We start from the raw sequence: 23,041 nt of genomic DNA on the forward strand, positions 1-23,041 counted from the left end.
TTATCGGATTAGAAAACATCTAATCTAGCGTTGATATTACACTGCTGTTTAGTGTCTGGCTGATCTCAGTGTCACCAAAATATCTGCCCTACATGTCAAACAATGAGAGAACTTGAAACAGTAACATCACCTAGCAGCTTATTTTAATTAGTGCTAACGTTTTGTTTGCTGGCTAACATTGCTATTATTATAGTCACAGTTAATTGACTTTGAATAGCTTTATTTCAAAAGTAATTTTACAATTTCACAGCCATTTAGCTGTGTTAACTGTACATGCTGTAGGTCATAAGGCGTGCATGGATCATTTTTATAATCAGCCTCTTGTCTTTTGTCCACCACAGACTTTGCCATGATAAATTGGTCAGTTGACAACCAGGAGCCGTACACCTTAACCTCAGAGGCCAGGACATCCAGGGGCAGTGTGAACACGCACTTGCTTAAATGGGACGCAAGACGGACTATAGAGGGCCACCCGCTTGCCAGACAACCAAGTGCTGTCCCTGTCCACGGCCAGTGTGAGAAGGACTCTCACTAAAGTCAACCCACACAAAGCTGCTGGACCAGACAATATACCTGGACGCGTGCTCGGAGCCCGTGCTGACCAGCTGACTGATGTCCTAGCGGGCATCTTTAACATCTCCCTGAGTCAAGCTGTTGTGCCACAGTGCTTTAAAACCACCACCATCATACCTGTCCCCAGACCTTCCCAAAGCCTAATTCCACAATGATTGCCTGAGCCTATTCTTGTTAAATGATGAAAAACTCAAAGGCACGTTTGGGCAGTGGATCTGTGTGAAATCAGCAGCTTGCAAAACTAAATCAAAATGTGTGCTATTGATTCTAAAAATAGAAATCACAATAAAGTTCAACATTTACTAAAACCGCCATTCAGTCATCTGAGAATCTTTACTCATGAAATTATAACGGTTAGATGAATGTATATGCAGTGATTTACTGATCAATGATAAAAGGGGAGATTTATGCAATAACGAAGACTGTCATGAAAAGTATTTGGCATCTGATCTCCTGTAACCTGCGGAGCTAAGCTGTTTTACCAGCTCTGCTCTCTGATTTTTCTTTTTTCTTTTATGAAAAAACACAAGTTGTCAAAGTTATTTGTTTGCAAATGTATTTCAGAAATATCGACATACTTTTTTTAATCAGCAGAAACTTTATGTCAGTAGTGCAAAAACCTGCACTGATCTGACCTCATTTCTTCCTCATCCTGATTCCTGACCTGGGAAGGGAGAGAAATATTTGTTTTTGTTTGTCTTCTTGTTTTATTTAATTCCTTGTGGGATTTGGATCCAACACGTAAAGTATGCATATTATGCACACACACAAACACACATGCAGCTATTACCCATTTCTTGTATTCTTGAATAAAGACATTGATTTGACACATTTAATTAGTGACCAATTGTTTTTATTGTTCAATTATTAAGAAAAAAGAAAAGGTGGGGGTGGGTGGGATGGAAAGTAAAGGGAGAGAGGAGAGAAAACCCCAACAATCCCCTCTGAGCAAGCACTAGGCGACAGTGGATAGGAAAAACTCCCTTTAAAGGAAGAAACCTATGACAGAACCAGGCTCTAGAGGGGGCAGTCAACTGTCGGGACTGGTTGGGGGGTGATTGTGAAAAGAGGGGAGGGAGATGGGAGAGGTGTTAGTAGTTAAGGGGGGGGGGATTAAGCTGGAACAGAGGTGGGAGAGGAAGAGGCGACATTGGCAGTACTGAAAGAAGGAGTGTTCCTCCTCCAGAAGAAGCAGAAGCGTTTTTTCTGTTTCTTCAGCTGCTTTTCCACGAGCACCTTTTTCTCGAGGATGAGGATTTTCAGCTCCTCGATTGTTTCGGTGTTTTGCTTCTGCAGCTTGTTGCATTTTTTCTCCACTTCTTCTATTTCAGCTTGTTTTTCTTCCAACCTTTCTTTCAGCACTTTAGATGTTGCCTCCTGTTTCTCAAACTCCTGGAGAAGAAGTTTTTCTTCTCTCTGCTTACTGACCAGCTGTTCTCTCTCTTGAAGCAGGTCTTGATATTTGTGCAGTGTCTCTTCGAACTTTATCTGCAGCATCCTGTTGTTTCCCTCCATGAGCTGGAGTTGGCACTCCATGTCTCCCTGCTTTCTGTCCAGCTGCTCTTTCTCTTGCAGGATTTCTTTATTTTGTCGCAGAGCTTCATCAAGCTTTCGTTGCAAGCTTTCATTTTGTTGCTTGATGCTCTGCAGATTGGAATCCATTTCTTTTTGTTTGATTTCTTGTTCCCTTTTCTCTTGGAGAAGCTTTTCATTTGCTTGCTCTGTGCGATCAAGCCTTTTTTTGTCAACATTGTACATTAGCTCCATGTCTCGGAGATTGGAGTGCAGCCCTCTCTTCTTCGTGCTGTCTTTCATCTTCTCCTGGAGGAGTTTTCTATTTTGCCGCAGAGCTTGATCAAGCTTTCCTTGCAAGCTTTCGTTGTGTTGCTTGATGCTCTGAAGCTTGGAAAGCATTTCTTTTTCTTTTAACTCCTGTTGCCTTTTCTCTTGGAGGAGCTTCTCATTTGCTTGCTCTGTGCGATCAAGCCTTTTTTTGTCAACATTGTACATTAGCTCCATGTCTCTGAGATTGCTGTGCAGCCCTCTCTTCTTCATGCCGTCTTGTTTCTTCTCTTGGACAAGTTTTTCATTTTGTTGCAGGGCTTCATCAAGTTTTCCTTGGAGCTCCTGGTTCTTTTTGTCCATGTCATGGAGATCCTGTTGTTTCCCCTCAATAATAGCTTCCTTTTCTTGAAGCTGGAATGACAACTTTTTTAGTTGAGCGCTCTTTTGCTCATTTTCCTCCATCAAGAACTTAATCTTCTCTGCGTTTCTGAGCGCTTCATCCTCCAGTTCTTCCAAACGCTTTTCCTCTAGTTCCACTTGGTCACACCAGGGAAGAGAGGAAAGGGAAGAGTCTAGTGGCTCATCCCAAGGAAGAGCGTATGGGTCAACTTCTTGTCCCTTTGGATTTTTTTGAGACATGTTGGGTCTGGATACAGTTACAACTGCAAAGGCTCCAAATATTTCAAAAGGCTTTTCTGGCGAACGGTTCAATGCTGCACACATCAAGGCTGCGAGAAACGGACTAAAAGTCGTTGCGCTTCACCCCTATTTATAGGTTTTTGGATCAAAGGAAAGAATGGTGGTAAGATTCTACGTGTGTGACGTCATAATTCTGTAAGGCAATGAGGTTGTCACGTGATATTTTTGGAGGAGGGCATTTTTCAACTTGGACAAATTATCAGTAAAGTTTCAATCTCTGTTATTTTCCCCAAAAAACGTGTTGTCGCAATCATGTTTTCTACTGTAATTGGTGCCAACAGATGGCGCAGTTTAAAGTTGGCTGTTACTCTGCCCAGGCTGCTACCATAGAAGAAGAATGTAGACCAATAGTACTTTAACGATGTCCGCTGATCGTTTCCGTGTAAATCTTAGCATTGCTTTAGCCGTCAAGCTAAAGGTTTAGCTTCATACTGCCATATTTTCAGAGCAACAAAATATTTAAACGGTCTCAGATCATGGTGAGTATTTGAAAAAATGTTTATTTAATGTGAAGCCTGTGATGTGGAAAGGTTAGCAAGCGTAATTTTGCCTATTGTGTTATACACGGGTGCTTACATCCGAGTAGTGTTGATCTTTTCTAAGGTCCATGGGTTTATCCAACGAGCAGCTAAGTCACCGTTATATCTGTAATTTTGTGTGCAACGTCTTAATGCAAAAAAAACAAAAACAAAAACACAATGCGTTTTTAAGCTCTCTCTGCGTTCACTGCCTCTGCAAGTGTCAAACTTCCTCGCTTTAGCTGATGCTAACCAACATTAGCGCTTACGGTTCGTATATAAACACAACTGTCAGCCCTTCACTTTTGGTGCCGACCACATTTTGAGCATTTTCTACAGTTTGTGAAATGGTCGCCATTGGCATTACATGCCAGTAGTGTTCGCTAATTGACTTTACCGGGGATTATATTTATTACAACGTTACTGCGTGGAAGTGATCATAGTGTATGCTTATGAACGTGAGTGGTAGGTGTTATTAGTGCGACTTTACCCTTAATTAGTTTTCCCACCGGAAGTAGAGTTGTTTATGCGACGTGATGGCTAGAGCAGTCCCAAACAATCGATTGCGTTTCTTAACAGACCAATTCTCTCCAAACTTTTAGGGTAAGCTAGACTCGAGATATGGTTGCAATAATACGAACAAGAGCGCAACAGCATATTGACAATGGCGAGAACTTTAATATTTACATTGTGTTAGTGCACCCATCGCTCCGCATCCTTAACGCTACATTGATGTCGAGAGTCTCTGACACAGCTGTGCTCTGCAGCACAGACACCCTGCTTATCTGTGATTCGGCCAGACTGGTGTTGAACTCCAAAGACATGCGCGGGGTTAGGTTAGTTGGCTGTTGGTGTGAGTGGTTGTCTGAGTCTCTCTAATAACCCTCCAACAGACTGGCGACCTGTCCAGGGTGTACTTTTGCCCTATGACAGCTGAAATACAACCTGAATAAAATAAGTAGGAGAAAATGAATGATGTTTATGAACTGTAGTTAATGTAGTCAGACAATAAGTTACCGAGCAACAGGCCACAAGTCTTGGTGCAGAATCATACTAAGATTTAAAAAATAAAATGTTGGCACTGGTGTTTGAAACAGTATACTGTCAGTAAGACTGGAGCAACTGCACACATCTGGAAACTAATAACTAGAGTAGTTAGTAACATTTTGTTACTGCATCCATTTAGCCAGGTATAATTAGCATGTCTACATACATGTCATTTCTAATGTGGTCCTATGTGGTATGTTGTAGGACAGTGAAGTGTCTGACACTGACCATGTAGCAGTGCCTGAGAACACTGGTATGGAGGGGGAGAACGCACCTCTTTACTGTATTTGTCGGAAACCAGACATCAACTGCTCCATGATGTAAGTATATATCAGTTTTATATTTGCAGTATGCGCAGTAGGGGTGGGCGCTAGCTTCAGCAATGTTATCAGAGGTTTTTTTTTTTAAAATGAAGAGCTTCTATTTCGAGAAAACTACCAATAAGGATATATGCACAGATATAGAAAACAATACTGTAACATTTTATTGATGCTTGCAGTTTGGAGGAAGCAGTATTTGCAAGTGTAACTAAATTCCAGGCATTTTCCATCCTTCTTTTCCTATCAGCTTTTTTCTAGTTGTCAGTGTGAACCAAGGTGTCAGCAGCAGCATTATAGTGCAAAAGTAGTGACCCAGCATAGATCAAATGTAAGCACAAAAGTAGCCATGGTAGTGTTTTTCCTGGAAATTTTAAGTGAAAGGATAAAGTAACTGCTTACCACTTTAGTTTAACAATGATTAATGAAATGTAACCGTGTAACTCATCAGCAGTCTGCACAGTATGGTCACATATTAAAACTGAAGAATATGTTGTACTTGTTGTAGTGTTTCATCATGGGTCCAGTTTTTACCCAGGTGCTTAAAGCCCTTCTTTACCCTCATGTAACACCAACAGTAATTTCCAACCACTATTTCCTGTTCCTGTCAGTCAAACAAACAGACGACAAACATCTTCTATAAACAGGAATAATGTCATTTTATCGGATTAGAAAACATCTAATCTAGCGTTGATATTACACTGCTGTTTAGTGTCTGGCTGATCTCAGTGTCACCAAAATATCTGCCCTACATGTCAAACAATGAGAGAACTTGAAACAGTAACATCACCTAGCAGCTTATTTTAATTAGTGCTAACGTTTTGTTTGCTGGCTAACATTGCTATTATTATAGTCACAGTTAATTGACTTTGAATAGCTTTATTTCAAAAGTAATTTTACAATTTCACAGCCATTTAGCTGTGTTAACTGTACATGCTGTAGGTCATAAGGCGTGCATGGATCATTTTTATAATCAGCCTCTTGTCTTTTGTCCACCACAGACTTTGCCATGATAAATTGGTCAGTTGACAACCAGGAGCCGTACACCTTAACCTCAGAGGCCAGGACATCCAGGGGCAGTGTGAACACGCACTTGCTTAAATGGGACGCAAGACGGACTATAGAGGGCCACCCGCTTGCCAGACAACCAAGTGCTGTCCCTGTCCACGGCCAGTGTGAGAAGGACTCTCACTAAAGTCAACCCACACAAAGCTGCTGGACCAGACAATATACCTGGACGCGTGCTCGGAGCCCGTGCTGACCAGCTGACTGATGTCCTAGCGGGCATCTTTAACATCTCCCTGAGTCAAGCTGTTGTGCCACAGTGCTTTAAAACCACCACCATCATACCTGTCCCCAGACCTTCCCAAAGCCTAATTCCACAATGATTGCCTGAGCCTATTCTTGTTAAATGATGAAAAACTCAAAGGCACGTTTGGGCAGTGGATCTGTGTGAAATCAGCAGCTTGCAAAACTAAATCAAAATGTGTGCTATTGATTCTAAAAATAGAAATCACAATAAAGTTCAACATTTACTAAAACCGCCATTCAGTCATCTGAGAATCTTTACTCATGAAATTATAACGGTTAGATGAATGTATATGCAGTGATTTACTGATCAATGATAAAAGGGGAGATTTATGCAATAACGAAGACTGTCATGAAAAGTATTTGGCATCTGATCTCCTGTAACCTGCGGAGCTAAGCTGTTTTACCAGCTCTGCTCTCTGATTTTTCTTTTTTCTTTTATGAAAAAACACAAGTTGTCAAAGTTATTTGTTTGCAAATGTATTTCAGAAATATCGACATACTTTTTTTAATCAGCAGAAACTTTATGTCAGTAGTGCAAAAACCTGCACTGATCTGACCTCATTTCTTCCTCATCCTGATTCCTGACCTGGGAAGGGAGAGAAATATTTGTTTTTGTTTGTCTTCTTGTTTTATTTAATTCCTTGTGGGATTTGGATCCAACACGTAAAGTATGCATATTATGCACACACACAAACACACATGCAGCTATTACCCATTTCTTGTATTCTTGAATAAAGACATTGATTTGACACATTTAATTAGCGGCCAATTGTTTTTATTGTTCAATTATTAAGAAAAAAGAAAAGGTGGGGGTGGGTGGGATGGAAAGTAAAGGGAGAGAGGAGAGAAAACCCCAACAATCCCCTCTGAGCAAGCACTAGGCGACAGTGGATAGGAAAAACTCCCTTTAAAGGAAGAAACCTATGACAGAACCAGGCTCTAGAGGGGGCAGTCAACTGTCGGGACTGGTTGGGGGGTGATTGTGAAAAGAGGGGAGGGAGATGGGAGAGGTGTTAGTAGTTAAGGGGGGGGGAATTAAGCTGGAACAGAGGTGGGAGAGGAAGAGGCGACATTGGCAGTACTGAAAGAAGGAGTGTTCCTCCTCCAGAAGAAGCAGAAGCGTTTTTTCTGTTTCTTCAGCTGCTTTTCCACGAGCACCTTTTTCTCGAGGATGAGGATTTTCAGCTCCTCGATTGTTTCGGTGTTTTGCTTCTGCAGCTTGTTGCATTTTTTCTCCACTTCTTCTATTTCAGCTTGTTTTTCTTCCAACCTTTCTTTCAGCACTTTAGATGTTGCCTCCTGTTTCTCAAACTCCTGGAGAAGAAGTTTTTCTTCTCTCTGCTTACTGACCAGCTGTTCTCTCTCTTGAAGCAGGTCTTGATATTTGTGCAGTGTCTCTTCGAACTTTATCTGCAGCATCCTGTTGTTTCCCTCCATGAGCTGGAGTTGGCACTCCATGTCTCCCTGCTTTCTGTCCAGCTGCTCTTTCTCTTGCAGGATTTCTTTATTTTGTCGCAGAGCTTCATCAAGCTTTCGTTGCAAGCTTTCATTTTGTTGCTTGATGCTCTGCAGATTGGAATCCATTTCTTTTTGTTTGATTTCTTGTTCCCTTTTCTCTTGGAGAAGCTTCTCATTTGCTTGCTCTGTGCGATCAAGCCTTTTTTTGTCAACATTGTACATTAGCTCCATGTCTCGGAGATTGGAGTGCAGCCCTCTCTTCTTCGTGCTGTCTTTCATCTTCTCCTGGAGGAGTTTTCTATTTTGCCGCAGAGCTTGATCAAGCTTTCCTTGCAAGCTTTCGTTGTGTTGCTTGATGCTCTGAAGCTTGGAAAGCATTTCTTTTTCTTTTAACTCCTGTTGCCTTTTCTCTTGGAGGAGCTTCTCATTTGCTTGCTCTGTGCGATCAAGCCTTTTTTTGTCAACATTGTACATTAGCTCCATGTCTCTGAGATTGCTGTGCAGCCCTCTCTTCTTCATGCCGTCTTGTTTCTTCTCTTGGACAAGTTTTTCATTTTGTTGCAGGGCTTCATCAAGTTTTCCTTGGAGCTCCTGGTTCTTTTTGTCCATGTCATGGAGATCCTGTTGTTTCCCCTCAATAATAGCTTCCTTTTCTTGAAGCTGGAATGACAACTTTTTTAGTTGAGCGCTCTTTTGCTCATTTTCCTCCATCAAGAACTTAATCTTCTCTGCGTTTCTGAGCGCTTCATCCTCCAGTTCTTCCAAACGCTTTTCCTCTAGTTCCACTTGGTCACACCAGGGAAGAGAGGAAAGGGAAGAGTCTAGTGGCTCATCCCAAGGAAGAGCGTATGGGTCAACTTCTTGTCCCTTTGGATTTTTTTGAGACATGTTGGGTCTGGATACAGTTACAACTGCAAAGGATCCAAATATTTCAAAAGGCTTTTCTGGCGAACGGTTCAATGCTGCACACATCAAGGCTGCGAGAAACGGACTAAAAGTCGTTGCGCTTCACCCCTATTTATAGGTTTTTGGATCAAAGGAAAGAATGGTGGTAAGATTCTACGTGTGTGACGTCATAATTCTGTAAGGCAATGAGGTTGTCACGTGATATTTTTGGAGGAGGGCATTTTTCAACTTGGACAAATTATCAGTAAAGTTTCAATCTCTGTTATTTTCCCCAAAAAACGTGTTGTCGCAATCATGTTTTCTACTGTAATTGGTGCCAACAGATGGCGCAGTTTAAAGTTGGCTGTTACTCTGCCCAGGCTGCTACCATAGAAGAAGAATGTAGACCAATAGTACTTTAACGATGTCCGCTGATCGTTTCCGTGTAAATCTTAGCATTGCTTTAGCCGTCAAGCTAAAGGTTTAGCTTCATACTGCCATATTTTCAGAGTAACAAAATATTTAAACGGTCTCAGATCATGGTGAGTATTTGAAAAAAATGTTTATTTAATGTGAAGCCTGTGATGTGGAAAGGTTAGCAAGCGTAATTTTGCCTATTGTGTTATACACGGGTGCTTACATCCGAGTAGTGTTGATCTTTTCTAAGGTCCATGGGTTTATCCAACGAGCAGCTAAGTCACCGTTATATCTGTAATTTTGTGTGCAACGTCTTAATGCAAAAAAAACAAAAACAAAAACACAATGCGTTTTTAAGCTCTCTCTGCGTTCACTGCCTCTGCAAGTGTCAAACTTCCTCGCTTTAGCTGATGCTAACCAACATTAGCGCTTACGGTTCGTATATAAACACAACTGTCAGCCCTTCACTTTTGGTGCCGACCACATTTTGAGCATTTTCTACAGTTTGTGAAATGGTCGCCATTGGCATTACATGCCAGTAGTGTTCGCTAATTGACTTTACCGGGGATTATATTTATTACAACGTTACTGCGTGGAAGTGATCATAGTGTATGCTTATGAACGTGAGTGGTAGGTGTTATTAGTGCGACTTTACCCTTAATTAGTTTTCCCACCGGAAGTAGAGTTGTTTATGCGACGTGATGGCTAGAGCAGTCCCAAACAATCGATTGCGTTTCTTAACAGACCAATTCTCTCCAAACTTTTAGGGTAAGCTAGACTCGAGATATGGTTGCAATAATACGAACAAGAGCGCAACAGCATATTGACAATGGCGAGAACTTTAATATTTACATTGTGTTAGTGCACCCATCGCTCCGCATCCTTAACGCTACATTGATGTCGAGAGTCTCTGACACAGCTGTGCTCTGCAGCACAGACACCCTGCTTATCTGTGATTCGGCCAGACTGGTGTTGAACTCCAAAGACATGCGCGGGGTTAGGTTAGTTGGCTGTTGGTGTGAGTGGTTGTCTGAGTCTCTCTAATAACCCTCCAACAGACTGGCGACCTGTCCAGGGTGTACTTTTGCCCTATGACAGCTGAAATACAACCTGAATAAAATAAGTAGGAGAAAATGAATGATGTTTATGAACTGTAGTTAATGTAGTCAGACAATAAGTTACCGAGCAACAGGCCACAAGTCTTGGTGCAGAATCATACTAAGATTTAAAAAATAAAATGTTGGCACTGGTGTTTGAAACAGTATACTGTCAGTAAGACTGGAGCAACTGCACACATCTGGAAACTAATAACTAGAGTAGTTAGTAACATTTTGTTACTGCATCCATTTAGCCAGGTATAATTAGCATGTCTACATACATGTCATTTCTAATGTGGTCCTATGTGGTATGTTGTAGGACAGTGAAGTGTCTGACACTGACCATGTAGCAGTGCCTGAGAACACTGGTATGGAGGGGGAGAACGCACCTCTTTACTGTATTTGTCGGAAACCAGACATCAACTGCTCCATGATGTAAGTATATATCAGTTTTATATTTGCAGTATGCGCAGTAGGGGTGGGCGCTAGCTTCAGCAATGTTATCAGAGGTTTTTTTTTTAAAATGAAGAGCTTCTATTTCGAGAAAACTACCAATAAGGATATATGCACAGATATAGAAAACAATACTGTAACATTTTATTGATGCTTGCAGTTTGGAGGAAGCAGTATTTGCAAGTGTAACTAAATTCCAGGCATTTTCCATCCTTCTTTTCCTATCAGCTTTTTTCTAGTTGTCAGTGTGAACCAAGGTGTCAGCAGCAGCATTATAGTGCAAAAGTAGTGACCCAGCATAGATCAAATGTAAGCACAAAAGTAGCCAAGGTAGTGTTTTTCCTGGAAATTTTAAGTGAAAGGATAAAGTAACTGCTTACCACTTTAGTTTAACAATGATTAATGAAATGTAACCGTGTAACTCATCAGCAGTCTGCACAGTATGGTCACATATTAAAACTGAAGAATATGTTGTACTTGTTGTAGTGTTTCATCATGGGTCCAGTTTTTACCCAGGTGCTTAAAGCCCTTCTTTACCCTCATGTAACACCAACAGTAATTTCCAACCACTATTTCCTGTTCCTGTCAGTCAAACAAACAGACGACAAACATCTTCTATAAACAGGAATAATGTCATTTTATCGGATTAGAAAACATCTAATCTAGCGTTGATATTACACTGCTGTTTAGTGTCTGGCTGATCTCAGTGTCACCAAAATATCTGCCCTACATGTCAAACAATGAGAGAACTTGAAACAGTAACATCACCTAGCAGCTTATTTTAATTAGTGCTAACGTTTTGTTTGCTGGCTAACATTGCTATTATTATAGTCACAGTTAATTGACTTTGAATAGCTTTATTTCAAAAGTAATTTTACAATTTCACAGCCATTTAGCTGTGTTAACTGTACATGCTGTAGGTCATAAGGCGTGCATGGATCATTTTTATAATCAGCCTCTTGTCTTTTGTCCACCACAGACTTTGCCATGATAAATTGGTCAGTTGACAACCAGGAGCCGTACACCTTAACCTCAGAGGCCAGGACATCCAGGGGCAGTGTGAACACGCACTTGCTTAAATGGGACGCAAGACGGACTATAGAGGGCCACCCGCTTGCCAGACAACCAAGTGCTGTCCCTGTCCACGGCCAGTGTGAGAAGGACTCTCACTAAAGTCAACCCACACAAAGCTGCTGGACCAGACAATATACCTGGACGCGTGCTCGGAGCCCGTGCTGACCAGCTGACTGATGTCCTAGCGGGCATCTTTAACATCTCCCTGAGTCAAGCTGTTGTGCCACAGTGCTTTAAAACCACCACCATCATACCTGTCCCCAGACCTTCCCAAAGCCTAATTCCACAATGATTGCCTGAGCCTATTCTTGTTAAATGATGAAAAACTCAAAGGCACGTTTGGGCAGTGGATCTGTGTGAAATCAGCAGCTTGCAAAACTAAATCAAAATGTGTGCTATTGATTCTAAAAATAGAAATCACAATAAAGTTCAACATTTACTAAAACCGCCATTCAGTCATCTGAGAATCTTTACTCATGAAATTATAACGGTTAGATGAATGTATATGCAGTGATTTACTGATCAATGATAAAAGGGGAGATTTATGCAATAACGAAGACTGTCATGAAAAGTATTTGGCATCTGATCTCCTGTAACCTGCGGAGCTAAGCTGTTTTACCAGCTCTGCTCTCTGATTTTTCTTTTTTCTTTTATGAAAAAACACAAGTTGTCAAAGTTATTTGTTTGCAAATGTATTTCAGAAATATCGACATACTTTTTTTAATCAGCAGAAACTTTATGTCAGTAGTGCAAAAACCTGCACTGATCTGACCTCATTTCTTCCTCATCCTGATTCCTGACCTGGGAAGGGAGAGAAATATTTGTTTTTGTTTGTCTTCTTGTTTTATTTAATTCCTTGTGGGATTTGGATCCAACACGTAAAGTATGCATATTATGCACACACACAAACACACATGCAGCTATTACCCATTTCTTGTATTCTTGAATAAAGACATTGATTTGACACATTTAATTAGTGACCAATTGTTTTTATTGTTCAATTATTAAGAAAAAAGAAAAGGTGGGGGTGGGTGGGATGGAAAGTAAAGGGAGAGAGGAGAGAAAACCCCAACAATCCCCTCTGAGCAAGCACTAGGCGACAGTGGATAGGAAAAACTCCCTTTAAAGGAAGAAACCTATGACAGAACCAGGCTCTAGAGGGGGCAGTCAACTGTCGGGACTGGTTGGGGGGTGATTGTGAAAAGAGGGGAGGGAGATGGGAGAGGTGTTAGTAGTTAAGGGGGGGGGGATTAAGCTGGAACAGAGGTGGGAGAGGAAGAGGCGACATTGGCAGTACTGAAAGAAGGAGTGTTCCTCCTCCAGAAGAAGCAGAAGCGTTTTTTCTGTTTCTTCAGCTGCTTTTCCACGAGCACCTTTTTCTCGAGGATGAGGATTTTCAGCTCCTCGATTGTTTCGGTGTTTTGCTTCTGCAGCTTGTTGCATTTTTTCTCCACTTCTTCTATTTCAGCTTGTTTTTCTTCCAACCTTTCTTTCAGCACTTTAGATGTTGCCTCCTGTTTCTCAAACTCCTGGAGAAGAAGTTTTTCTTCTCTCTGCTTACTGACCAGCTGTTCTCTCTCTTGAAGCAGGTCTTGATATTTGTGCAGTGTCTCTTCGAACTTTATCTGCAGCATCCTGTTGTTTCCCTCCATGAGCTGGAGTTGGCACTCCATGTCTCCCTGCTTTCTGTCCAGCTGCTCTTTCTCTTGCAGGATTTCTTTATTTTGTCGCAGAGCTTCATCAAGCTTTCGTTGCAAGCTTTCATTTTGTTGCTTGATGCTCTGCAGATTGGAATCCATTTCTTTTTGTTTGATTTCTTGTTCCCTTTTCTCTTGGAGAAGCTTTTCATTTGCTTGCTCTGTGCGATCAAGCCTTTTTTTGTCAACATTGTACATTAGCTCCATGTCTCGGAGATTGGAGTGCAGCCCTCTCTTCTTCGTGCTGTCTTTCATCTTCTCCTGGAGGAGTTTTCTATTTTGCCGCAGAGCTTGATCAAGCTTTCCTTGCAAGCTTTCGTTGTGTTGCTTGATGCTCTGAAGCTTGGAAAGCATTTCTTTTTCTTTTAACTCCTGTTGCCTTTTCTCTTGGAGGAGCTTCTCATTTGCTTGCTCTGTGCGATCAAGCCTTTTTTTGTCAACATTGTACATTAGCTCCATGTCTCTGAGATTGCTGTGCAGCCCTCTCTTCTTCATGCCGTCTTGTTTCTTCTCTTGGACAAGTTTTTCATTTTGTTGCAGGGCTTCATCAAGTTTTCCTTGGAGCTCCTGGTTCTTTTTGTCCATGTCATGGAGATCCTGTTGTTTCCCCTCAATAATAGCTTCCTTTTCTTGAAGCTGGAATGACAACTTTTTTAGTTGAGCGCTCTTTTGCTCATTTTCCTCCATCAAGAACTTAATCTTCTCTGCGTTTCTGAGCGCTTCATCCTCCAGTTCTTCCAAACGCTTTTCCTCTAGTTCCACTTGGTCACACCAGGGAAGAGAGGAAAGGGAAGAGTCTAGTGGCTCATCCCAAGGAAGAGCGTATGGGTCAACTTCTTGTCCCTTTGGATTTTTTTGAGACATGTTGGGTCTGGATACAGTTACAACTGCAAAGGCTCCAAATATTTCAAAAGGCTTTTCTGGCGAACGGTTCAATGCTGCACACATCAAGGCTGCGAGAAACGGACTAAAAGTCGTTGCGCTTCACCCCTATTTATAGGTTTTTGGATCAAAGGAAAGAATGGTGGTAAGATTCTACGTGTGTGACGTCATAATTCTGTAAGGCAATGAGGTTGTCACGTGATATTTTTGGAGGAGGGCATTTTTCAACTTGGACAAATTATCAGTAAAGTTTCAATCTCTGTTATTTTCCCCAAAAAACGTGTTGTCGCAATCATGTTTTCTACTGTAATTGGTGCCAACAGATGGCGCAGTTTAAAGTTGGCTGTTACTCTGCCCAGGCTGCTACCATAGAAGAAGAATGTAGACCAATAGTACTTTAACGATGTCCGCTGATCGTTTCCGTGTAAATCTTAGCATTGCTTTAGCCGTCAAGCTAAAGGTTTAGCTTCATACTGCCATATTTTCAGAGCAACAAAATATTTAAACGGTCTCAGATCATGGTGAGTATTTGAAAAAATGTTTATTTAATGTGAAGCCTGTGATGTGGAAAGGTTAGCAAGCGTAATTTTGCCTATTGTGTTATACACGGGTGCTTACATCCGAGTAGTGTTGATCTTTTCTAAGGTCCATGGGTTTATCCAACGAGCAGCTAAGTCACCGTTATATCTGTAATTTTGTGTGCAACGTCTTAATGCAAAAAAAACAAAAACAAAAACACAATGCGTTTTTAAGCTCTCTCTGCGTTCACTGCCTCTGCAAGTGTCAAACTTCCTCGCTTTAGCTGATGCTAACCAACATTAGCGCTTACGGTTCGTATATAAACACAACTGTCAGCCCTTCACTTTTGGTGCCGACCACATTTTGAGCATTTTCTACAGTTTGTGAAATGGTCGCCATTGGCATTACATGCCAGTAGTGTTCGCTAATTGACTTTACCGGGGATTATATTTATTACAACGTTACTGCGTGGAAGTGATCATAGTGTATGCTTATGAACGTGAGTGGTAGGTGTTATTAGTGCGACTTTACCCTTAATTAGTTTTCCCACCGGAAGTAGAGTTGTTTATGCGACGTGATGGCTAGAGCAGTCCCAAACAATCGATTGCGTTTCTTAACAGACCAATTCTCTCCAAACTTTTAGGGTAAGCTAGACTCGAGATATGGTTGCAATAATACGAACAAGAGCGCAACAGCATATTGACAATGGCGAGAACTTTAATATTTACATTGTGTTAGTGCACCCATCGCTCCGCATCCTTAACGCTACATTGATGTCGAGAGTCTCTGACACAGCTGTGCTCTGCAGCACAGACACCCTGCTTATCTGTGATTCGGCCAGACTGGTGTTGAACTCCAAAGACATGCGCGGGGTTAGGTTAGTTGGCTGTTGGTGTGAGTGGTTGTCTGAGTCTCTCTAATAACCCTCCAACAGACTGGCGACCTGTCCAGGGTGTACTTTTGCCCTATGACAGCTGAAATACAACCTGAATAAAATAAGTAGGAGAAAATGAATGATGTTTATGAACTGTAGTTAATGTAGTCAGACAATAAGTTACCGAGCAACAGGCCACAAGTCTTGGTGCAGAATCATACTAAGATTTAAAAAATAAAATGTTGGCACTGGTGTTTGAAACAGTATACTGTCAGTAAGACTGGAGCAACTGCACACATCTGGAAACTAATAACTAGAGTAGTTAGTAACATTTTGTTACTGCATCCATTTAGCCAGGTATAATTAGCATGTCTACATACATGTCATTTCTAATGTGGTCCTATGTGGTATGTTGTAGGACAGTGAAGTGTCTGACACTGACCATGTAGCAGTGCCTGAGAACACTGGTATGGAGGGGGAGAACGCACCTCTTTACTGTATTTGTCGGAAACCAGACATCAACTGCTCCATGATGTAAGTATATATCAGTTTTATATTTGCAGTATGCGCAGTAGGGGTGGGCGCTAGCTTCAGCAATGTTATCAGAGGTTTTTTTTTTTTAAAATGAAGAGCTTCTATTTCGAGAAAACTACCAATAAGGATATATGCACAGATATAGAAAACAATACTGTAACATTTTATTGATGCTTGCAGTTTGGAGGAAGCAGTATTTGCAAGTGTAACTAAATTCCAGGCATTTTCCATCCTTCTTTTCCTATCAGCTTTTTTCTAGTTGTCAGTGTGAACCAAGGTGTCAGCAGCAGCATTATAGTGCAAAAGTAGTGACCCAGCATAGATCAAATGTAAGCACAAAAGTAGCCAAGGTAGTGTTTTTCCTGGAAATTTTAAGTGAAAGGATAAAGTAACTGCTTACCACTTTAGTTTAACAATGATTAATGAAATGTAACCGTGTAACTCATCAGCAGTCTGCACAGTATGGTCACATATTAAAACTGAAGAATATGTTGTACTTGTTGTAGTGTTTCATCATGGGTCCAGTTTTTACCCAGGTGCTTAAAGCCCTTCTTTACCCTCATGTAACACCAACAGTAATTTCCAACCACTATTTCCTGTTCCTGTCAGTCAAACAAACAGACGACAAACATCTTCTATAAACAGGAATAATGTCATTTTATCGGATTAGAAAACATCTAATCTAGCGTTGATATTACACTGCTGTTTAGTGTCTGGCTGATCTCAGTGTCACCAAAATATCTGCCCTACATGTCAAACAATGAGAGAACTTGAAACAGTAACATCACCTAGCAGCTTATTTTAATTAGTGCTAACGTTTTGTTTGCTGGCTAACATTGCTATTATTATAGTCACAGTTAATTGACTTTGAATAGCTTTATTTCAAAAGTAATTTTACAATTTCACAGCCATTTAGCTGTGTTAACTGTACATGCTGTAGGTCATAAGGCGTGCATGGATCATTTTTATAATCAGCCTCTTGTCTTTTGTCCACCACAGACTTTGCCATGATAAATTGGTCAGTTGACAACCAGGAGCCGTACACCTTAACCTCAGAGGCCAGGACATCCAGGGGCAGTGTGAACACGCACTTGCTTAAATGGGACGCAAGACGGACTATAGAGGGCCACCCGCTTGCCAGACAACCAAGTGCTGTCCCTGTCCACGGCCAGTGTGAGAAGGACTCTCACTAAAGTCAACCCACACAAAGCTGCTGGACCAGACAATATACCTGGACGCGTGCTCGGAGCCCGTGCTGACCAGCTGACTGATGTCCTAGCGGGCATCTTTAACATCTCCCTGAGTCAAACTGTTGTGCCACAGTGCTTTAAAACCACCACCATCATACCTGTCCCCAGACCTTCCCAAAGCCTAATTCCACAATGATTGCCTGAGCCTATTCTTGTTAAATGATGAAAAACTCAAAGGCACGTTTGGGCAGTGGATCTGTGTGAAATCAGCAGCTTGCAAAACGAAATCAAAATGTGTGCTATTGATTCTAAAAATAGAAATCACAATAAAGTTAAACATTTACTAAAACCGCCATTCAGTCATCTGAGAATCTTTACTCATGAAATTATAACGGTTAGATGAATGTATATGCAGTGATTTACTGATCAATGATAAAAGGGGAGATTTATGCAATAACGAAGACTGTCATGAAAAGTATTTGGCATCTGATCTCCTGTAACCTGCGGAGCTAAGCTGTTTTACCAGCTCTGCTCTCTGATTTTTCTTTTTTCTTTTATGAAAAAACACAAGTTGTCAAAGTTATTTGTTTGCAAATGTATTTCAGAAATATCGACATACTTTTTTTAATCAGCAGAAACTTTATGTCAGTAGTGCAAAAACCTGCACTGATCTGACCTCATTTCTTCCTCATCCTGATTCCTGACCTGGGAAGGGAGAGAAATATTTGTTTTTGTTTGTCTTGTTTTATTTAATTCCTTGTGGGATTTGGATCCAACACGTAAAGTATGCATATTATGCACACACACAAACACACATGCAGCTATTACCCATTTCTTGTATTCTTGAATAAAGACATTGATTTGACACATTTAATTAGTGACCAATTGTTTTTATTGTTCAATTATTAAGAAAAAAGAAAAGGTGGGGGTGGGTGGGATGGAAAGTAAAGGGAGAGAGGAGAGAAAACCCCAACAATCCCCTCTGAGCAAGCACTAGGCGACAGTGGATAGGAAAAACTCCCTTTAAAGGAAGAAACCTATGACAGAACCAGGCTCTAGAGGGGGCAGTCAACTGTCGGGACTGGTTGGGGGGTGATTGTGAAAAGAGGGGAGGGAGATGGGAGAGGTGTTAGTAGTTAAGGGGAGGGGGGGGGGGGGGAATTAAGCTGGAGCAGAGGTGGGAGAGGAAGAGGCGACATTGGCAGTACTGAAAGAAGGAGTGTTCCTCCTCCAGAAGAAGCAGAAGCGTTTTTTCTGTTTCTTCAGCTGCTTTTCCACGAGCACCTTTTTCTCGAGGATGAGGATTTTCAGCTCCTCGATTGTTTCGGTGTTTTGCTTCTGCAGCTTGTTGCATTTTTTCTCCACTTCTTCTATTTCAGCTTGTTTTTCTTCCAACCTTTCTTTCAGCACTTTAGATGTTGCCTCCTGTTTCTCAAACTCCTGGAGAAGAAGTTTTTCTTCTCTCTGCTTACTGACCAGCTGTTCTCTCTCTTGAAGCAGGTCTTGATATTTGTGCAGTGTCTCTTCGAACTTTACCTGCAGCATCCTGTTGTTTCCCTCCATGAGCTGGAGTTGGCACTCCATGTCTCCCTGCTTTCTGTCCAGCTGCTCTTTCTCTTGAAGGATTTCTTTATTTTGTCGCAGAGCTTCATCAAGCTTTCGTTGCAAGCTTTCATTTTGTTGCTTGATGCTCTGCAGATTGGAATCCATTTCTTTTTGTTTGATTTCTTGTTCCCTTTTCTCTTGGAGAAGCTTTTCATTTGCTTGCTCTGTGCGATCAAGCCTTTTTTTGTCAACATTGTACATTAGCTCCATGTCTCGGAGATTGGAGTGCAGCCCTCTCTTCTTCGTGCTGTCTTTCATCTTCTCCTGGAGGAGTTTTCTATTTTGCCGCAGAGCTTGATCAAGCTTTCCTTGCAAGCTTTCGTTGTGTTGCTTGATGCTCTGAAGCTTGGAAAGCATTTCTTTTTCTTTTAACTCCTGTTGCCTTTTCTCTTGGAGGAGCTTCTCATTTGCTTGCTCTGTGCGATCAAGCCTTTTTTTGTCAACATTGTACATTAGCTCCATGTCTCTGAGATTGCTGTGCAGCCCTCTCTTCTTCATGCCGTCTTGTTTCTTCTCTTGGACAAGTTTTTCATTTTGTTGCAGGGCTTCATCAAGTTTTCCTTGGAGCTCCTGGTTCTTTTTGTCCATGTCATGGAGATCCTGTTGTTTCCCCTCAATAATAGCTTCCTTTTCTTGAAGCTGGAATGACAACTTTTTTAGTTGAGCGCTCTTTTGCTCATTTTCCTCCATCAAGAACTTAATCTTCTCTGCGTTTCTGAGCGCTTCATCCTCCAGTTCTTCCAAACGCTTTTCCTCTAGTTCCACTTGGTCACACCAGGGAAGAGAGGAAAGGGAAGAGTCTAGTGGCTCATCCCAAGGAAGAGCGTATGGGTCAACTTCTTGTCCCTTTGGATTTTTTTGAGACATGTTGGGTCTGGATACAGTTACAACTGCAAAGGATCCAAATATTTCAAAAGGCTTTTCTGGCGAACGGTTCAATGCTGCACACATCAAGGCTGCGAGAAACGGACTAAAAGTCGTTGCGCTTCACCCCTATTTATAGGTTTTAAGGGTCAACGGATCAAAGGAAAGAATGGTGGTAAGATTCTACGTGTGTGACGTCATAATTCTGTAAGGCAATGAGGTTGTCACGTGATATTTTTGGAGGAGGGCATTTTTCAACTTGGACAAATTATCAGTAAAGTTTCAATCTCTGTTATTTTCCCCAAAAAACGTGTTGTCGCAATCATGTTTTCTACTGTAATTGGTGCCAACAGATGGCGCAGTTTAAAGTTGGCTGTTACTCTGCCCAGGCTGCTACCATAGAAGAAGAATGTAGACCAATAGTACTTTAACGATGTCCGCTGATCGTTTCCGTGTAAATCTTAGCATTGCTTTAGCCGTCAAGCTAAAGGTTTAGCTTCATACTGCCATATTTTCAGAGTAACAAAATATTTAAACGGTCTCAGATCATGGTGAGTATTTGAAAAAAATGTTTATTTAATGTGAAGCCTGTGATGTGGAAAGGTTAGCAAGCGTAATTTTGCCTATTGTGTTATACACGGGTGCTTACATCCGAGTAGTGTTGATCTTTTCTAAGGTCCATGGGTTTATCCAACGAGCAGCTAAGTCACCGTTATATCTGTAATTTTGTGTGCAACGTCTTAATGCAAAAAAAACAAAAACAAAAACACAATGCGTTTTTAAGCTCTCTCTGCGTTCACTGCCTCTGCAAGTGTCAAACTTCCTCGCTTTAGCTGATGCTAACCAACATTAGCGCTTACGGTTCGTATATAAACACAACTGTCAGCCCTTCACTTTTGGTGCCGACCACATTTTGAGCATTTTCTACAGTTTGTGAAATGGTCGCCATTGGCATTACATGCCAGTAGTGTTCGCTAATTGACTTTACCGGGGATTATATTTATTACAACGTTACTGCGTGGAAGTGATCATAGTGTATGCTTATGAACGTGAGTGGTAGGTGTTATTAGTGCGACTTTACCCTTAATTAGTTTTCCCACCGGAAGTAGAGTTGTTTATGCGACGTGATGGCTAGAGCAGTCCCAAACAATCGATTGCGTTTCTTAACAGACCAATTCTCTCCAAACTTTTAGGGTAAGCTAGACTCGAGATATGGTTGCAATAATACGAACAAGAGCGCAACAGCATATTGACAATGGCGAGAACTTTAATATTTACATTGTGTTAGTGCACCCATCGCTCCGCATCCTTAACGCTACATTGATGTCGAGAGTCTCTGACACAGCTGTGCTCTGCAGCACAGACACCCTGCTTATCTGTGATTCGGCCAGACTGGTGTTGAACTCCAAAGACATGCGCGGGGTTAGGTTAGTTGGCTGTTGGTGTGAGTGGTTGTCTGAGTCTCTCTAATAACCCTCCAACAGACTGGCGACCTGTCCAGGGTGTACTTTTGCCCTATGACAGCTGAAATACAACCTGAATAAAATAAGTAGGAGAAAATGAATGATGTTTATGAACTGTAGTTAATGTAGTCAGACAATAAGTTACCGAGCAACAGGCCACAAGTCTTGGTGCAGAATCATACTAAGATTTAAAAAATAAAATGTTGGCACTGGTGTTTGAAACAGTATACTGTCAGTAAGACTGGAGCAACTGCACACATCTGGAAACTAATAACTAGAGTAGTTAGTAACATTTTGTTACTGCATCCATTTAGCCAGGTATAATTAGCATGTCTACATACATGTCATTTCTAATGTGGTCCTATGTGGTATGTTGTAGGACAGTGAAGTGTCTGACACTGACCATGTAGCAGTGCCTGAGAACACTGGTATGGAGGGGGAGAACGCACCTCTTTACTGTATTTGTCGGAAACCAGACATCAACTGCTCCATGATGTAAGTATATATCAGTTTTATATTTGCAGTATGCGCAGTAGGGGTGGGCGCTAGCTTCAGCAATGTTATCAGAGGTTTTTTTTTTAAAATGAAGAGCTTCTATTTCGAGAAAACTACCAATAAGGATATATGCACAGATATAGAAAACAATACTGTAACATTTTATTGATGCTTGCAGTTTGGAGGAAGCAGTATTTGCAAGTGTAACTAAATTCCAGGCATTTTCCATCCTTCTTTTCCTATCAGCTTTTTTCTAGTTGTCAGTGTGAACCAAGGTGTCAGCAGCAGCATTATAGTGCAAAAGTAGTGACCCAGCATAGATCAAATGTAAGCACAAAAGTAGCCAAGGTAGTGTTTTTCCTGGAAATTTTAAGTGAAAGGATAAAGTAACTGCTTACCACTTTAGTTTAACAATGATTAATGAAATGTAACCGTGTAACTCATCAGCAGTCTGCACAGTATGGTCACATATTAAAACTGAAGAATATGTTGTACTTGTTGTAGTGTTTCATCATGGGTCCAGTTTTTACCCAGGTGCTTAAAGCCCTTCTTTACCCTCATGTAACACCAACAGTAATTTCCAACCACTATTTCCTGTTCCTGTCAGTCAAACAAACAGACGACAAACATCTTCTATAAACAGGAATAATGTCATTTTATCGGATTAGAAAACATCTAATCTAGCGTTGATATTACACTGCTGTTTAGTGTCTGGCTGATCTCAGTGTCACCAAAATATCTGCCCTACATGTCAAACAATGAGAGAACTTGAAACAGTAACATCACCTAGCAGCTTATTTTAATTAGTGCTAACGTTTTGTTTGCTGGCTAACATTGCTATTATTATAGTCACAGTTAATTGACTTTGAATAGCTTTATTTCAAAAGTAATTTTACAATTTCACAGCCATTTAGCTGTGTTAACTGTACATGCTGTAGGTCATAAGGCGTGCATGGATCATTTTTATAATCAGCCTCTTGTCTTTTGTCCACCACAGACTTTGCCATGATAAATTGGTCAGTTGACAACCAGGAGCCGTACACCTTAACCTCAGAGGCCAGGACATCCAGGGGCAGTGTGAACACGCACTTGCTTAAATGGGACGCAAGACGGACTATAGAGGGCCACCCGCTTGCCAGACAACCAAGTGCTGTCCCTGTCCACGGCCAGTGTGAGAAGGACTCTCACTAAAGTCAACCCACACAAAGCTGCTGGACCAGACAATATACCTGGACGCGTGCTCGGAGCCCGTGCTGACCAGCTGACTGATGTCCTAGCGGGCAT

General features: G+C 41.3%; 4 protein-coding genes across 4 annotated transcripts; all 4 read right to left on the minus strand.

Annotated features, from left to right (window-relative positions):
- Positions 1–1,397: 1,397 nt before the first annotated feature.
- Positions 1,398–4,616, minus strand: LOC146708930 (uncharacterized). The gene has a single exon (XM_085455826.1). It carries the CDS (start codon positions 3,079–3,081, stop codon positions 1,687–1,689), a length of 1,395 nt encoding a protein of 464 aa, XP_085311952.1. The 5' UTR covers positions 3,082–4,616; the 3' UTR covers positions 1,398–1,686.
- Positions 4,617–7,008: 2,392 nt separating this feature from the next.
- Positions 7,009–10,213, minus strand: LOC146708931 (uncharacterized). Its single transcript, XM_085455827.1, has one exon. The coding sequence runs from the start codon at positions 8,678–8,680 to the stop codon at positions 7,286–7,288; it is 1,395 nt and encodes a 464-aa protein (XP_085311953.1). The 5' UTR covers positions 8,681–10,213; the 3' UTR covers positions 7,009–7,285.
- A 2,382-nt stretch (positions 10,214–12,595) lies between these two features.
- LOC146708932 (uncharacterized) lies at positions 12,596–15,814 on the minus strand. Its single transcript, XM_085455828.1, has one exon. It carries the CDS (start codon positions 14,277–14,279, stop codon positions 12,885–12,887), a length of 1,395 nt encoding a protein of 464 aa, XP_085311954.1. The 5' UTR covers positions 14,280–15,814; the 3' UTR covers positions 12,596–12,884.
- A 2,382-nt stretch (positions 15,815–18,196) lies between these two features.
- LOC146708933 (uncharacterized) lies at positions 18,197–21,430 on the minus strand. The gene has a single exon (XM_085455829.1). The coding sequence runs from the start codon at positions 19,884–19,886 to the stop codon at positions 18,492–18,494; it is 1,395 nt and encodes a 464-aa protein (XP_085311955.1). The 5' UTR covers positions 19,887–21,430; the 3' UTR covers positions 18,197–18,491.
- Positions 21,431–23,041: the final 1,611 nt, after the last annotated feature.

This window comes from Copadichromis virginalis, linkage group LG5 (genome assembly GCF_057382275.1).
Source record: "Copadichromis virginalis isolate Kocher_CV1m ecotype Utaka linkage group LG5, C_Virginalis_male_GT1.1, whole genome shotgun sequence".
Classification (NCBI taxonomy): domain Eukaryota; kingdom Metazoa; phylum Chordata; class Actinopteri; order Cichliformes; family Cichlidae; genus Copadichromis; species Copadichromis virginalis.